Source organism: Canis aureus, chromosome 8 (genome assembly GCF_053574225.1).
Source record: "Canis aureus isolate CA01 chromosome 8, VMU_Caureus_v.1.0, whole genome shotgun sequence".
Classification (NCBI taxonomy): Eukaryota; Metazoa; Chordata; class Mammalia; order Carnivora; family Canidae; genus Canis; species Canis aureus.
This window is the reverse complement of record NC_135618.1, coordinates 60,297,346-60,313,992: the sequence shown is the minus strand read 5'-3', so window position 1 is coordinate 60,313,992 and position 16,647 is coordinate 60,297,346. Positions and strand designations below refer to the sequence as shown.

The 16,647-nt window shown below is 49.3% G+C and overlaps 1 protein-coding gene across 3 annotated transcripts; it reads right to left on the bottom strand.

The window, feature by feature from the left end:
• Positions 1-337: 337 nt before the first annotated feature.
• Positions 338-6,307, bottom strand: PRR14 (proline rich 14). Of its 3 annotated transcripts, none has more exons than XM_077907333.1 (13): positions 6,116-6,307; positions 5,392-5,577; positions 4,523-4,594; positions 4,230-4,398; positions 3,494-3,615; positions 3,235-3,421; positions 2,959-3,002; positions 2,648-2,757; positions 1,753-2,341; positions 1,330-1,399; positions 1,148-1,239; positions 797-868; positions 338-646 (listed from the first exon to the last, which is right to left on the bottom strand). In XM_077907333.1, the coding sequence occupies exons 3-13, from the start codon at positions 4,543-4,545 to the stop codon at positions 427-429; spliced, it is 1,698 nt and encodes a 565-aa protein (XP_077763459.1). In that variant the 5' UTR covers positions 4,546-4,594; positions 5,392-5,577; positions 6,116-6,307; the 3' UTR covers positions 338-426. The 3 variants fall into 3 exon arrangements, with proteins under 3 accessions (XP_077763459.1, XP_077763458.1, XP_077763460.1); XM_077907332.1 differs by having other exon boundaries at positions 338-706; positions 6,116-6,298; XM_077907334.1 differs by lacking the exon at positions 4,523-4,594 and having other exon boundaries at positions 338-706; positions 6,116-6,295.
• Between the last annotated feature and the right edge of the window lie 10,340 nt (positions 6,308-16,647).

Below are 16,647 nucleotides of genomic sequence, written 5' to 3'. Positions count from 1 at the left end.
GTCTGTACCTGCATGTTAGGTGGAATTCAGGGCCATCTTGATGAAGGCCTTGGTCCACTCTGGGTCCCTCAGTCCCCTCCTCGATATATGTGAATTTAGACAACCCTTACTAGGGTGCAGGGTCACAATATCTTCTGGAGCAGATTCCAAAGTTTCACTCCACACAGGAAAATTCTCAAATCATGAAAGTAACTCTGACGACCATTCCCCTACTTCTTCCCTGTATCCAACCCTTATTGCCTTCCCTGGCACCTCCTCCATTTCCCAGTCTTTCGGGGCCAAAGTAGAAACAGCCAGTATAGTAAATCTCAAACTCAGCTAGAGACATACAAAAAGATCAGAAACATATTGAAAACTTTACTAGAAATATAGAGAAAAATATATAACTGCCTCAGATGCTTCAGGATGGATAGACAAATGGAGCTCCTAGGTCCGATGGGGCAGTTCCCTATCCACTTCCTCCTCCTCCAGGAGTGAGGCATCCAGCTCCTCCAACCGCTGCTGCAGCAGAGGTCCCACATCTGGGCTGGGGGCCAGGCTGGAGGTAAGGGTCCTGCCAGCTGTCGCCCGGACCCCACGAGATGGCCGCCGGGATCGAGGAAGGCTACTGTCCCGAAATTCTACAGCCCGCCGAAGCTTCTTTGAGCTGGTGAAAATCAAAGTCCCGTTGCGCTCCCGGGGTTCCTCAAAGATGGTCTCAAAGGTCCTGGACCAGGCAGGGAGGGGTGCTGGTTACCAGCATGGCCCCTGGTTCCAGCCTTCCCTCTATCACCCCCATGCCTTCAAAGTTTCTCACCTCCTGGTTGTAGGTGACTGGTAATTCTTGTTGGTATAAATTTCTTCTAAGCTGAACTCCTTCTTGTTCAACCTGGGAACAAAGAGCAGAGGCCATTGAAAAACGGAAGGCCACTGTACTCTGGAAAAAGGATAAGCAAGGCCTGGTCTACATTTCAGTTTCTGGGACACGTTAGGGCCAGGAGTGCTTCCTAAGGCACACAGATAAGTTCTAAGTGCAAACCATGTCCAGACCAACTTGACTCCTCCAAGCTGGACTGTGTTCCCTGAGAAGAAACAAAGCCACACTTCAGGGGATCTGAGCCTATTACACCTTTGGCCAAGGTATTTCCATGTACAGTGAGCCACTCACCTGATTGGTCGAGGCAGCCCCATTGGTGTAAGGTTTAGCTGAGGACGGGCTGGTGTCCTGCGTATTCTGAATTGAGAAACTTTTCCCATGGTCTGTGAAAATAGGGCAGAGGTAAGAGTGCAGCATGGCCTCAGGTCCTCACTTGTCTTCTCCCCCCATTTTCTCCCTCCATCTACTCCTACCTTGGTCTCAGGGTCTGAAAGCACCTGGTCCTCTGAGGCCCTTGGCTCCTTCCCCTTGGTTGAGCTCAACCTGCAGAGAAGGTCGAGGCTCAGGGACAAATAACATTCAGAGCAATATCCCCATCTCCCCCCCCACACACTGGATAGTAGGGAAGGAGGCTGAGCCCAGCCTGTGCCAGGGCTTTAAGAAGGGTGGCACCTGGGTGGCTCAGTCAGTTAAGCAGCTGATTTAGGCTTAGGTCATGATTGCAGGGTCCTAGGATCAAGCCCCACCTCGGGCTCCCCACTCAGTGGCAAGTCTGCTTCTCCCTCTCCCTCTGCCCCTCCCTCCATCTGGGCATGTGCTCTCTGTCTCCATCTCTCTCTCAAATTAATAAATAAAATCTTAAAAAAAAAAAAAGGAGGGTTTATCGAGAGCACTACCTGGGTTCTGCAGGTTCAGAGAAGGAGGAAGTAGACGCAGTGGATGAGCAAGATGTGATGAGGGGAGGAGAGACTCCCACTCCTCCAAGAGGGAAGACCTCTTTCCGGAGACAGGGCCGAGGGGGTGGTGGGGCTCGGGCCATCTCTCCACCACCCACAGTGTGCCGCCGGGGCCGTAACCGGCTTGGGTGGTGTGGAGTGGGGGGCCAGCTGCAGGTGTCTGGGCCAGGGGGCCCCAGATCAGGGCAGGAGTGGCTTCGGCCCAGAGAGGGCTTAGAGAGAGGTGCTGGGGGACTGTGGTCTTGGGCCCGCCACTGGTGGATAGGGGGCCGGGGACTGACAGACGCCGTGTCCTCAGTGGCCCCAGACTGCTCAGCCTCTGAGATGGCAATCTTCAACTCCAACTTCATGGGGGGTGATGGGGGTGGGGGCCGTGGGGCTTTGTTGGGCGTGAGGAAGATGTCAGCAAAGCTCTCCAGCTTGGAGCGGACAGAACGGAAGAGGGGGGCCAAGCCCCAGGGACTGAGGCGGGGGCGTAAAAGGCTGGACGGCGGTGGGATCGATGGGGGCTCCAGTACAGGATCTGGGGCTGAGGAAAAGGAGAGGCTCAGGTGGGCATTCCTTGGCTGCAAGTGTCTAAGCCCTACTTCAGTGGACTCAGCCCCTCCCCCAGACACTAACCTTTGCCCACAGAAGTATAAACCCACACCTAAAATACTAAGCCCTAAATTTAGGAATTGAACATCAGGCCTCTGAAGTCTACACCCCAACTTCACACACCAAGCTCCCATGGGGGGGGGGGGGAGTTAAGCCCCACCCCCGCCTCTGCCCCTGATACTTTTAAGCTCAGCCAGGATTTTCCAGGGCCCTAAATCTTATCCCTCTGAGTCCTTACCTGGTGGTGGGCTCTCCGGAGGGCCTTCAGGCAGGGCAGATGGCTGGAATGGGGGATCCAGGTCCCTGGACGGAGGCACTGACTGGTGAACAATCGTCATGGACTCGGCTCTGGGGTAAAGGGGCAAAATAAAGGCTCAGGGAGGTTTCAGGTCCAGATCCCACCTGAGCCAGCACCTCCTCTTCCCTGAAAGCTTCTGAAGGTGCTATAAGGAAGGATCCGACAGGTAAATTCTGATGCCTTTAGCTTTAGCTCCTGGGATAACAGTTGCTGTCTGGACATTTTGATAATCCCTTCCCCAGCCCTCTCACCTTCTCGCTGGGATGATGAAGTTGGGAGTCTTGTCAGCAAAGCCCTGGATGTAAACAAAGGATGTTTTGGGGGGAGGCAGGGAAGCCCCCTTTGGCCTTTTTAGCTCCTCACGTTCTGACCCTCTCAAGTCTCCAGAACCCTGCCAGCATTCACACCCAAGACTTTTTCCTACAGGTCTTTCCTCAGTGTCTTCCATCTAAAATGCTGTTCTCCTTGCTCTGAGCAAAATCTACCCCAGCTGAACCCCTGACATCCTTACCCCAAAATTCTCATACCTCAGCCGGGGGTCTTGGGCTGGCAATGTCTTCTAGCATCACCACCAGAGTGGGCTGGGGGACCCAGTCCTCCTTTTCTGAAGGGCCCTCCTCTGGGCCATGGGTTGTCCTTGATCGCCGCTTCAGAGTAGAAGGCCGGTGGATGCGGCTCAAGGGCTCTCGACATAAGTGCAGTGGGTCAGGAGACCTAGAGAGAAAACAGAAAGATCAGAGGGGCTCAGTTATGCCCCTAGTTTACCCTTCAACCTGCCATACTCACCTGGTCTGTGAGGACCATGTGGCCTGTTGGGGTGGTGAAGCAGGTGGCTGGCTTTGGATAGAATCCCGCTGGTTGCTGCGGTGCCGTAGGGTGGTAGTCTCTTCTTGGGGCACCAGGGGAACCTAATTGAGAAGGAAGTGTCAAGAGCAAGGTGATGAAATGAGATGGGACAGGACAGGACCTCACTGAACCTAACAGTGCCGTATGCCACAAAAGTGATAGAGATTGTGGCTAGAATTCACTTAAGAACCCAAAGAAATGAATTGAACGGAATCAGTTCCAGGGCCAGATATTATAGTGTCCTGAGCTGCAGTAATCTCACCCAGGCTGTTTGGAGAAATGAAAAGGAGTGACCTTAGGTGAGTCACTGCCCTATTTTGGGCCTGTTTTCCTAACCTGTGCAATGGAGCTAAAGACCTCAGCCTGCTTCCCAAGAATAGCTTGGAAGTTGGGCTGGGGAAGAAAGCAAGGGTTTCTCATACTTAGAGAGTTGTAGCCATGTGGTTCTATGCCCAACACGGTTGATGGCGGGGAATGGGCACTAGAGACCCTGTCCAAATATAGGTAGATTCAGCAAGAGCCAAATAGAACTCTAGCATTAGGGAGGCTGCCTGAGCAATGGGTGTGAGAATGAGGTATCTGGATCTCAACTATCCTCATTAGTGATCTGGTCTGACTTTGATACTGAAGAGGGGACCAGAGGGAGGAAGGAGGCCTCTCAGTTCAAGGGGCTCACCATGTGGGCAGTCATAACATCTTCCAGCACCACAGCCAGGACCCTCCGAGAGGCCTTTTCCAAAGGTGAAGGGGCCGCCAGAGACTGCAGTCTCGGCCGTTTGGGGCTCCTGGCTCCCCATAGTACTCGAGCCAGGGGCTGGCGGCACAGACGTGGCCGGCCAGGTGGGCTGGAGGATGAGAGAAGCAGAGGACGGTCGCCTGAGACTGTCGTTGGCTCTGTGGTTTCCCCGGTACGGCCGCCAGGCTCCCCGTTTCCCGTGCTCAAGACAGGCGGGCGGGGTGCGCTCTCACCTCGAGTCCCCGGGCAAGTCCATGGGGAAAGCGGCGGCTCCGGGGAGTCCCTGGGGGATCCCAGGCTGCAGCCTGGGATGGGGAGGGGGAGCGGGGGAGCGGGGAGTGAGGGCCAGTCCCTCCCCAGGGGCTCCGCCCTTCAATGGTCAGCCCGCCGCTCCGGGTAGCCCATGGGCCAGAGCCCTAGGGAGTGAAAGGGCGCCCCCGGCTGGCCGCCTGGAGCGGGTGTCTTCCCGCTGCCGTCGCCCGAGATTAGTGGATCACCCGCGCACCCGGACTGGCACTTGCCAGGAGAACCTGGCTTGCAGTGGCCCCGGTTCTCCCACGGCCCGAGCTTCTGGGGCCTTTGTCCCCGCAGAATCCGCCCTGAGATCCCCCAGGATCAGCTGGGATCCCGGTCCTGAGAGGCTCACTTTCCGCCGGGTCCCTCTGCAATCCTCATCCACGGCCAGCGAGTGGCCAAGAACTCCGAAGCAATACTCCCACACACTGACGGTGCCCCCCGCCCCACGGATCCCTTAGACTGGATCCCTGCGGAAAGAATCCTACAGCCCGGTTGCTCCAATCAGACGCCGCGAGGATCTTCCTCTCCCTGTGAGTTTGGGCTCCGCAAAGCTCCACTCAGACAGGGGCAGCCCGAGCCTGAGCATCACGAACTCGGTCCGGATCCCCAGGGATCCACTGTCAAGCAGATACCCCCTTCACTCCAATCCCGGGAGGTCCCGCCCACAGACCCTCTCCTTCCCCCCTCCCCGGCTCCCCACCCAGCGCTCTCCCCAGCCCAGGACCAGATGGTTCAAATGTTTCCTTCCCTCCCTCCTCCCGCCCTCTCTCCAGCCGCTCGGTGCCCTCCTCCGCGCGCCGCTCACCGCCGCCTCCCGCGGATCCCGGGTCTTCGACGGCTCCCACCTCCGGCTCCTTTAAAACCAGCCTTAGCCAGCACTGCCCAACCGCCGAGGGCCTTCTTCTCGCAGCCCTCGGGCACCGCCCAATCGCCGGTCCCCGTCTTCCGGAGTGGTGAGAAACTAAGTGAAGCCACCTGGCAGCCATCTTCCCTAGGGGCAAGAAGCCAAATTGGGCAGCGCTGCCATTATAGCTGAGGGCAGGTAGCTCTGTCCTCGATGAACCGAGGTGGACCGGATGGTGTCATTTTCTGAAGGCCAGTCAGTGGCCGAAGACTAGACCAAGTTTCTTGAGCTACTGAGGCAGCTGTAGTGAATAGAGTGCCGCCACGTTTTTTAAGGGCATCTTCCGGTTCTTTGGTTCTTAGGTTAATAAACGTGAGCTGAATACTAACGACATGTGAAATTCCCAATTTCCTAGAGAGGCCTCACTGAGAGCGATTCCGCTACCCTCCGGGAATCCTCGAGTCCCCCCAAGGCGCTGAGATTTGGGGGGAGGGACTAAGAACCTGAGACTAGGGATAGTGCCGCCTCCGGCTCCAGGGTTTGAGCGATGTACCGAAGAGACTGAGCGGAGCCGAAATTGGGAAGAGGCTGGGGACATTGACCTTCTTCCCGGAGGTGTGGGGGTTTGTGCGGCCCGCGCCGAGGGCTCAGTATAGGGGCGACATCGCAGGGGATCAATAACCACCTTGGCGTGCTCGGTGGTGTCCAGCGCCTTCCTCTCTGTTCCAGGTTCCCACGAAGCCAGTGTCAAGGGAAATAGTCCTTAGTAACAGTACTACTACTACTACTACTAGTCCTTAGTAGTAAGGGATCGGGGATGGAATCGAGCTGCTTGAGAGGCTGTATCATGCAACCTTTACCTGGAGCCAGACTACTGGTGGCGAGGAAGTGGGGATGTAGTAGCTTCTTGCACGGTGAAGGCACCTTCACCGCCGAACCAGAGGCTGTGCTTCCACTAATACCCAGAATTCTCCTATCCCAGAATTCCCTGTACTTACTTTCTTGGTGGAACAGGAAAGCCTGAAGCCTAGAATCCTGGGTCTGTGGGATGAGGGTGCCGAGTACCCAGCCAGTATAATTCTCTCTTCTGGGACTTAGTGATAAAAATGACACAGAGAGGATGATATAGAAAGAGCAGAATCAGGGGTGGCTCACCCAGAATCCCTGGGTGGCTCAGTGGTTTGGCGCCTGCATTCGGCCTATGGCGTTATTCTGGGGTTCGCGGATGGAGTCCCGCATCCGACTTCCTGCATGGAGCTTGCATCTCCCTCTGCTGTGTCTCTGCCTCTCTGTGTGTGTCTCTCTTTCTTTAAAAAAAGAAAGAAAAAGAATCAGCAAGGTGGTGTGGAAAATGAAGACTCCCAACTCTGAAGCAAGGATTCATCCAGATAGCTCTCTCAGGATTACAGCCAACTCTCTTCCTAAGGCCTGCTGGGTCCTCTGGAAATCCATGATAAGACTTCTGATGAGAGTAGGTGGCAGCTCTTCCAGCTAGAAGTGTCCTCTCTCCCTTGGATTCCTGCTGGCTTTATGGGGCTTGAAGATGTTCCTTAGGGGTACAGAGATGCATCCAGCTGTGAGTGCTTGGAGAACCTTCTCAATCTTGATAAGCTGAGAGCCCCTCTGTAGGCTCTCACTTCCCTGTTGTTGGTTTTTTTTGTTTTTTTTTTTAAGATTTTATTCATTTATTCATGACAGACACACACACACAGAGAGGCAGAGACAGGCAGAGGGAGAAGCGGGCTCCATGCAGGGAGCCCGATGTGGGACTCGATTCCAGGTCTACAGGATCACACCCTGGGCTGAAGGCAGCACTAAACTGCTGGACCACCAGGGCTGCCCTCACTTTCCTGTTTGAACAGGTGCCTCTCAAGCCTCACAGGGCAAGAAAAGCTCCCAAGAGCAGAACATGCCTAATCAGAGTTTTGATTCCCTGGGTCTCCTGAAGAAGTCAATACCAAGGACAAAGGATGTAGCCTAAGCAAAGGGCCAGGGCCTGGGCCTGAGAATCTAGTAGGGAAGGCGTAGCCCTAAGACCCTAAGGTGGGGTGATGAATTTGATTTCATCAAATTGGAGTCTAATGTAGACTGTGATGTCTTCGCTCTAAGCCCAGGCCACAATGTTGAGCCTAATAGCCTTATGGTCTCACCTCTGCCTTCTTTGTGACTACCATTTCAACAACTCTTACCTTACCTACCACCTGTGTACACACTCTAGGGCATGGCCAATGTATGCTGATCCAGTGGCAAGAGGTCCCACATAGCTCCCAGTGGGGCAGGTGATGTGGCTGGAAGTTGCCACATGGATGTATCATTCTCCAGAAACTCTGGGCCGCTTTAGACCTGGGCCTCCCATCTGCTTAACCATTCCTGGCCTCAGTGGCCTAGCTTGTAAAATGGGAACAATAAACTTTGTCATGTCTATTTCAAAATAGACTTGAAAGATCAAGATCAAATGAGAAGACACATCTGAATGTGCCTGGTAAATTCTCAGGCCACAGGTAAAATTCAAATGACAAAACTACCTCTTCTTTCTCTCAGTACCCTATCCCTTCTGGCCCTTGGGCCAGCTCTGCTCAGTACTTTTGTCTGCAGAAGCCTCTAGGCTGAGCTCCAGATCAGCCACGGTGAGGTGGGTTGTGGCTTCAGGGTATTGGGAGGGGTGGGATGGTCAGCTACTGCACCTTTGCTAAGAACCACCCCTGAAAAATGACAGGAAGCTTTGAGTTTGGGTTGCTGTTCTGGTTGGCATCAACTATTTAACAAGATTTCAACACCTACATGCTATGCCTGGGGATAGACAGGTGCTTATCTCGGGGAGGTTGGAGTTTACCTCCCTGCTCACAAAATTGCCACCGGCTCTGCTACTTCCCACAGCTTCAGCCCGCTCCCCCTTAAAGGATTTTTGTCAGTCAGGTGTCAGCAATTCCTGACCAATTTAATTCCCCAGGTGAGGAGCTTTCAAGATCCACCTCTGGGGGCTTTCCAGTCTGGTTAGCTGCTGTGAGTTGCTAGAATTTGTATTGGTCTGAGAAAGCTGGTTCTGCCTCTGATCTAACTCTGCTTCCCCAGTTAGAGCCACCTCCACCAGTTCTGTACTTGCATCCTTTAAAAAAATTTTTTTTTTTTTGATGGAGAGATGATAGGAAGGAGTCAAGGTTAGAAGAACTGAAGAGTAAAGTGATAGGGCTTATGGTGAGGATGTTGGAGGAGGGGAGAAATTTGGGGAAGTAGTAGAATCTATCTATATATAAAATCTTTATTTGAGAGAGAGTGTGAATACACAAGCAGGGGGAGAAACAGAGGGAGAGGGAGAAGCAGGCTCCCTGTGGAGCAGGGAGCCCAATGCAGAACTCAATCTCAGGACCCCGGGATCATGATCTGAAGCAAATGGAGAGCACTCAGGCTCTCCTCTGTGTGTGTGTGTGTGTATGAGGCAAAACTAATTTATAATGTTAGAAATTAGACTACTGGTTACCCTTGGGAAGGACAGTGACCAGAAGGTGCATGGGAGGGTCTAGAGTGCTAGAAATGTTTTGGTTTCTTGATCTGGGTACTGGGATGTGGGCGTATTCACTGAGCTTAAAATTCATTGTGCTTATACTTAAGAATTGCGTGCTTTTTTGTATTATATTATTCTTTAAAAATTAAATAATGTACATCTCAGTATGTAAGCACTTGGGGAGGTCTTTGGCAGAAGATTTAGTGAAATAGTCAAAATGAAGTCATCGCATGCTTGCATCTACATACAGGAGTTCTACAAATTCAGCAGATACAAACTCAGACTGTCACAGATGGGTTGCACTGGTGACTCAAATTCAAGTGTGGCCATCTGTGCCATGATTTTTCCAAAATGACAGACAATTCTTGGTGAAATTCCAAACAAAACAAAATACAATCTTCCCTTGATATACACAGGTGTCTGCCTCTCTGGAAAAGTCAGGATTAAAACTGTACTGGTTTTTAGGAATGCCTGGGTGGCTCATGGGCTGAGCATCTGCCTTCAGCTCAAGGCATGGTCCTGGGGTCTGGGATCGAGTCCTGCATTGGGCTCCTTGTGGGGTGCCTGTTTCTCTTTCTGCCTATGTCTCTGCATCTCTCTCTCTCTCTGTCTCTCATGAATAAATAAAATCTAAAAAAACCACTGTATTCATTTTTAAACAGTTTTACTTTATTTTATTTATTTAGGAAATCTCTACACCCCATGTGGGACTTAAGCTCATGACCCTGAGATCAAGAGTTACATGCTCTTCCAACTGAGCCAGCCAGGTACCCCTCGAATTAAAACTATACTTATAAATGTGGTGGGTTTTTTAAAGATTTTATTTATAAGCATCTGCCTTTGGCTTAGTCCTAGGATCAGGACCTAAGTCTGAGTCCCTGCTCAGCTTCTCCCTCTCCCTCTGCCCCTCTCCCTGCTTGTGCACCCTCTCTCTCAAATAAACAAGTAAAATCTTTAAAAGTAAATAAATAAATAAATTTCACTTCTTAATAGGTAGTACATTCACATGGTTTACATTTTAAAAATAATTTTGTCGTCAGTCCTGGCCCCCTATAGGAAATCATTCTCATTAGATTCTTAGCTATCCTCCAGAGTTTCTTTGTGCATATAAAAGCAAATATCCATATCTGCTCTTCTTCCCCCTGCCTTGTTTATTTATACTTAAGAGGTAGCGCACTCCACACACATTGTTCTGCTCTTCATTCCATCATCTAGCTTTTTCCTTGGCAGTGCATAGAGCACTTCTGTGTTATTGTCAACAGCTGCCTAGTTGGCCTTTGTATGAATATACCACAGTTTCTTTAATCATTCTATTGATGGGATTTAAGTTGTTTTCTATGTTTCAATACAATGCTTCAATGATAACCTTTACATATGTGTGACTTAGCACATGTGTTTTATAATTAAGATTTTTAAGGAAGGACAAGACAAAATTAAGATCACGTTTTAGGAAGATTTAGCAACTCCTGTGCATGATGAGTTTGAGAGTAGGTATATATGAGGGGAAAGTTATTTAAAAAAGGCTGCGAGGGATGCCTGGATGGCTCAGTGGTTGAGCGTCTGCCTTTGGCTCAGGTCGTGATCCTGGGGTTCCGGGATTGAGTCCCGCATTGGGCTCCCTTCCAGGAGCCTGCTTCTCCCTCTGCCTGTGTCTCTGCCTCTCTCTCTGTGTGTGTCTTCTCATAAATAAATAAAATCTTAAAAAAATAAAAAATAAAATTAAAAGGACTAGCTGTAATAGGGATGGAGGTGTGGTGGTTTTACAAATATATCCATTGATTCTTAGAATCTTCTCCCCTCAGAGTTGGAGCCTAATTCTCTCCTTTTGAACATGAGTTAGACCTAGTGCCTCGAATCTAATAAATGGAAGAAGGCAGAACTGACAGTGTGCAACCTTGGGGACCAGGTCATAAAAAGACACTTTCTTTTGCTCTTTCTATCCTGGATCATTTGCTCTGGGGGAAGCCAGATGACATGTTGTAAGTAGCTCTGTGGAATCCTATAGAGAGACTCACTTGAGAGAAACCTAGGCCTCCTGCCAATAGCCATGTTAGTGAGCTTGGAAGCAAATCCTTCACAGCCCTGTCAAGGCTTCAGATGGCTGCATCCCTGGTCAATATCTTGCCTGCCACCAATTGAGACCCTGACCTACAGCCATCCAGCTAAGCCTCTCTCAAAATCCTGACACATGGAAACCAAGATGGTAACTGTTTATTGTTTAAACTACTCAACTTTAAGCAATGTATTCCACACAGGTGGAATGATGGAAATGGAAAAGAAAGCAAGGTAAATTAATCATCTGGGAGTATCTCTTACCTCTGTTTATCAGAAATTATCTATACTCTCCCCTTGCAATGTAAGCTTCTTGAGGAAAGGATCTTTGCCTATTTTTTCACTGATTTATCTTTTTTCTTTTTTTAGATTTTGTTTATTTGAGAGAGTGAGAGTGAGTGGCCAGAGGGGCGGCTTGAGAGGGAGAAAGAATCTCAACCTGACTCCTTGTTGAGCAAGGAGCTTGACATGCAGCTGGATCTCAGAACCCTGAGTTCCTGACCTGAGCCGAAACCAAGAGTCAGACCCTCAACCAACTGAGCCTATCCAGGCACCACTTCACTGATTTATCTTAAGCTTCTTGTATATAATAGGTTCTCAGGATTGGCAGGGAAAAGCCATGAAAAAGGGGTCAGATGAAAGAACAGTAGGTCTGATATGCCAGTAACAGGAGTGAAGTATAGTTGAATAGTTAATTAAAATATCTAGAAAAAGTAACAAGTAGCCAGTTAGATGTGTAGGCAAAAGGGAGGATTTCTCAACCTCCGCACTATTAATAGTCTGAACCAGATTAATCTTTGTCGAGGAACATGGTAAGGTGTTTAGTAGAAGTAGCCCTAACCTCTACCCACTAGATGTCAGTAGCACACACACATCCCCTCCCTATCCTCCTCAAAACCCAAAAATGTCTCTAGATTTTGTAAAATGTTCTTGGAGAAGGGAGATCACCCTCCCCACCCCAGTTGGGAATCACAGGCCTAGAGGATATAATGATAAGTGAAACCAAGGGAAAGGGGTTGGATGCCTGAATCCTGGGGAAATGCACTTTAGGGATTATCAGGGGCACCTGGCTGGCTCAGTTGGAAAAGCATGGAATTCTTGATCTCTGGATCTTGTGTTCAAGCCCCATGCTGGGTGCAGAGATTACTTAATAAATAAATAAATAAACTTAAAAATATTTTATTTTATTTTTAAAAAGATTTTATTTATTTATTTGTGAGAGACACACAGAGAGAGGCAGAGACACAGGCAGAGGAAGAAGCAGGCTCCTCACAGGGAGCCGGATGCGGGATTTGATCCCTGGGCTTGGGATCATGCCCTGAGATGAAGGCAGATGATCAACCACTGAGCCACCCAGGCATTCCAAATTGAAAATATTTTAAAAGAAAAAGAGGGATCCCTGGGTGGCGCAGCGGTTTGGCGCCTGCCTTTGGCCCAGGGCGCGATCCTGGATGACCCGGGATCGAATCCCACGTCGGGCTCCCGGTGCATGGAGCCTGCTTCTCCCTCTGCCTGTGTCTCTGCCTCTCTCTCTCTCTCTGTCTCTCTGTTACTATAAAAAAAATAAATAAAAATTAAAAAAAAAGAAAATATTTTAAAAGAAAAAGAAAGAAAGAGAGAGAGAGAGAAAGAAAGAAAGAAAAAGAAAGAAAGAAAGATTGCTTTCTTCTTTCTTCTTGGGACACCTGGGTGGCTCAGTCAAGCATCAGACTCCTTCTTAAAAAAAAAAAAAAAAAGGGCAGACCCGGTGGCTCAGCGGTTTAGCACTGCCTGCAGCCCAGGGTGTGATCCTGGACACCCGGGATTGAGTCCCACATCAGGCTCCGTGCATGGAGCCTGCTTCTCCCTCTGCCTGTGTCTCTGCTTCTTTCTCTCCTCTCTGTGTATTCTCATGAATAAATAAATAAAATCTTAAAAAAAAAGAAAAAGGGACAACTGGATGGCTCAGTGGTTGAGCATCTGCCTTCTTTGGCTCAGGTCGTGATCCCAGGGTCCTGGGATAGAGCCCCATATCAGTCTCCCTGCCTATGTCTCTGCCTCTCTCTGTGTCTCTCATGAATAAATAAAATCTTTTATAAAAAAAAAAAAAGCATCAGACCCTTGATCTCAGCTTAGGTCTTGATCTCAGGGTCATGAGTTCAAGCCCCATATTGGGCTCCCCAGTGTGGAGTCCACTTAAAAAAAAAATGAGGGCTGTTAAAGAGACAGAAGAACCAAAAAGTAAAACGAACAAAACAAAGAGGGATTCAGAAGTCAATAAAAACAAGTGGCAGAGTGTTTATTTTTATTTATTTAATTTATTTTTAAAAGATTTTTCATTTATTCATTTATGAGAGACACACAGAGAGGCAGACACATAAGCAAAGGGAAAAGCAGGCTCTCTGTGGGGAACCCAATGTGGGACTCCCTCCCAGACCCCAGGATCATAACCTGAGCCAAAGGCAGACGCTCAGCCAATGAGCCACCCAGGAGTCCCAGCAGAGTGTTTTAATGAGGATGTTGGCAGGTCTTGGGAGAGAATTGTTTTAATGGAATAATGTGACAAAACCCTGGTTGCAGTGTTTTTGTGTGTGCTTGTGCACACCTATGAGTCCTAGGTGAGACCGGTGATGAAAGAGTAGATGAAGTCTGGTTGCTAGCAACAAGAAAGCGACCAGGCAAATAAAGAACAACATGGTCAAAAGCAAAGAGGAAGAATCAGAGAGGTGGAGGCTGCAGGGGAAATGAGAAGAGAGAAAGCAAAGATGTATTCCACTGCCATTCCTCATCCCTGGAGAGTCTTGGAAAGGACAGAGTATCAATCTTTTCCCTTCTCGAGAGAGAAAGAGGATATTCGTTGAAGGAAGAAGGGAGCAGAGCTTGAACAAATTAAGTTGGAATAAAGCATGAAATGGAATATGGAACTGATCCTTTGCTTCCTCAGACTAATTTCAAGAGATGGCTCCTGGGATTGGGAGCCATAAGAATTTTCTCTGGGGGCCCACCTGGCTGGCTCAATTGGAAGAGCATGCGACTCCTGATTTTGGGGTCATGAGTTTGAGCCCCCTGTGGGGCATAGAGATTGCTTAAATAAATAAAACTTTAAAAAAACAGATAAACATTAAATTAAAAAAAAAAACAAAAACAAAAAACCACGGGGCACCTGGTTGGCTCAGTGGTCTGCCTTTGGCTCAGGTCATGGTACTGGGATCCTGGGATAAAGTCCTGCATCGGGCTCCCTACAGGGAGACTGCTTCTCCCTCTGCCTGTGTCTCTGCCTCTCTCTCTCTGTCTCTCATGAATAAATAAATAACATCTTTAAAAATAATAATTAAAATTATAAAAAAAGAACTTTCTGGAAATGGAACAGTATGAGACCATGCCATTCTTTTAGAACACAGTAGACCACAGAAGATTCTGGAAAGAATGCACTCCTGTGCATCTCTACTATTCTTCCATGAGTTAAGACCCCCTTTTGCTCTGATGTGGATGAACTAAAGCAAAAGCTTTTCTCACCTCCAGGTTCTCCTCTTCCACATCTTAGAACCATATAACTCCCTTGCTCAAGAACATTTAATATCTCCCTGCCACCTACAGTGTAAGGACCAAAATTCTTGTTTCATTTTCAGGGAAAAGGGGGGAAACTAACACTTATTAATGCCTTGCATATGCTAAGTGCATCAGTTTTCTAGGGCTGTTGTAACAAACTACCACAAGCTTGTGGCTTAAGTGGTTTAAAAAATAGGAATTTATTCCCTCACAGTTCTGGAAACTGGAAGTCCCAAATCAGGGTGTCAGCGGGGCCATGTTCCCTCTGAGACCCTGAGCAGAATGCTTCTTTGCTTCTTCCTAGCTTCTGATGGTGGCCAGCAATCCTTGGCATTTCTTGGCCTGAAGCTGCATCCTTCTAATCTCTGTCCTGTCATCACAGGGTGTTCTCCTTGAGTTTGCCATTGTATGTCTATTTTCCCTTCTTATAAAGACACCAGTCACTGAGGCAGTTGGCTGGCTCAGTTGGTAGAGCATGCCTCTCTTGATCTTGGGGTCATGAATTCAAGCCCTAAGCTGAGCATAGAGTATACTTTAAAAAGCAAATAGATGGGGATGCCTGGGTGGCTCAGCAGTTTGGCGCCTGCCCCAGTGATCCTGGAGACCTGGGATCGAGACCTGGGATCGAGACCTGGGATCGAGACCTGGGATCGAGACCTGGGATTGAGACCTGCGCCGGGCTCCCTGCATGGAGCCTGCCTCTCTCTCTGTATCTCTCATGAATAAATAAATAAAAATCTTTTTTTTTTAAAGTAAATAAAGCCATCACTTCTATTAGATTAGGCCCACTTTAATTGGGTCTGATCTCCTCTTAACTGGATTACATTTACAAACACTCTACTTCCAAATAAGGTCACATTCTGAGCTGTTGGGGATTACGACTTGGATATTTCTGGGGACGTTCGCAAAATCTCTGCCTCAGATACTCTACAGTAGAGCCAAAGTGTTCTAATTATTACCATGCTATATATCCTATGCTTTCCCACCATCTCCCAGGCCATCCTCATGTCTCCTTTTCTCCATCCTCACCCAGACAAATGGCATCTCTTCCCTGAAGCCTTCTGATCTCCTAGGAGGACATTTCTCACTGTCCTTTTCGCCCTGCAATTATTTGTGTTCCCTTCTAAAACGCTGCTCAACCCAAAGGACTGGATGGAGGACAAATTAGATAACACATGGGGAAGTTTAGTAATACTAGAGTGCCCTCAAATTTCAGCGAAGTGACAAAAGAACTTTCACATACTTAAAAACAGCTTTACTGAGGTAGAGCTCACACATCACGGAACTCCCCTCTTCGAAGAGTGCAATTCAAAGGCGTTTTATCTATTAGCATCGCTACAATCTAATTTTACCACATTTTCACCACGCACCGAAGAAACTGCATATCCATTTACTGTCAGTTATATTCCCCAGCCTCCTTCCCAGCCCTTCTTCTACAGATTTGTTTATTCTAGTCATTTCATATAAACCTTCACACATTTTTATTTGACTTCCACAAGCCTTTTCTTTGCGGGAATTTTTTTTTTTTTTTTTTACAATGATCCTTGAGGATCAACACTCCTATTTTACAGGAGAAAATTGACCGTTGCTGAGGATGTGTGAAACCTAAAGTCGCACACGGATTTCGGATTCGCTACGTAGAGGAGCTGTTTATCTTAAGCTCTGGAGTGGGAAGTCCGCCGTAGTCCATCCACCAGTCCCGCTGGAAGAGAAGCCGCGCCGGGGGAGCTAAGCCCGAGCTCCGCGGGGAAAGCCGCCCGGGTTCCCCCCACCGACTCCGGCTGCACTGCAAGCGAGGGCAGCCACCGGCCGCCTCTTGCTCCAAGCACCGCGGTCGCTCGCCCGCGAGGACGCAGAGCCGCGGTGACGGGTCACTGCACGCAAGCGCAGTTCACAACTCCCCGCCCCCGCGCCGAGGCCCAATCACCGCGCAGCTCGTTCCGGCGTTCTGCTGGAAACAGCCTATCAACGAGCGCGATGCCGGGACGGCCTCCAGCTCTCCCCGCCCCCGGGTGTCCCCGAGTCCGGAGCCGCCAGAGCTTGGACCTGCAGCTGCGCTGGCTCCGTTCAGAAAGGTGAACCTGACCTACCGAGGAAAGGTCATCACAAAGCTCTGGGGGAAGCGGCGGTGAAGC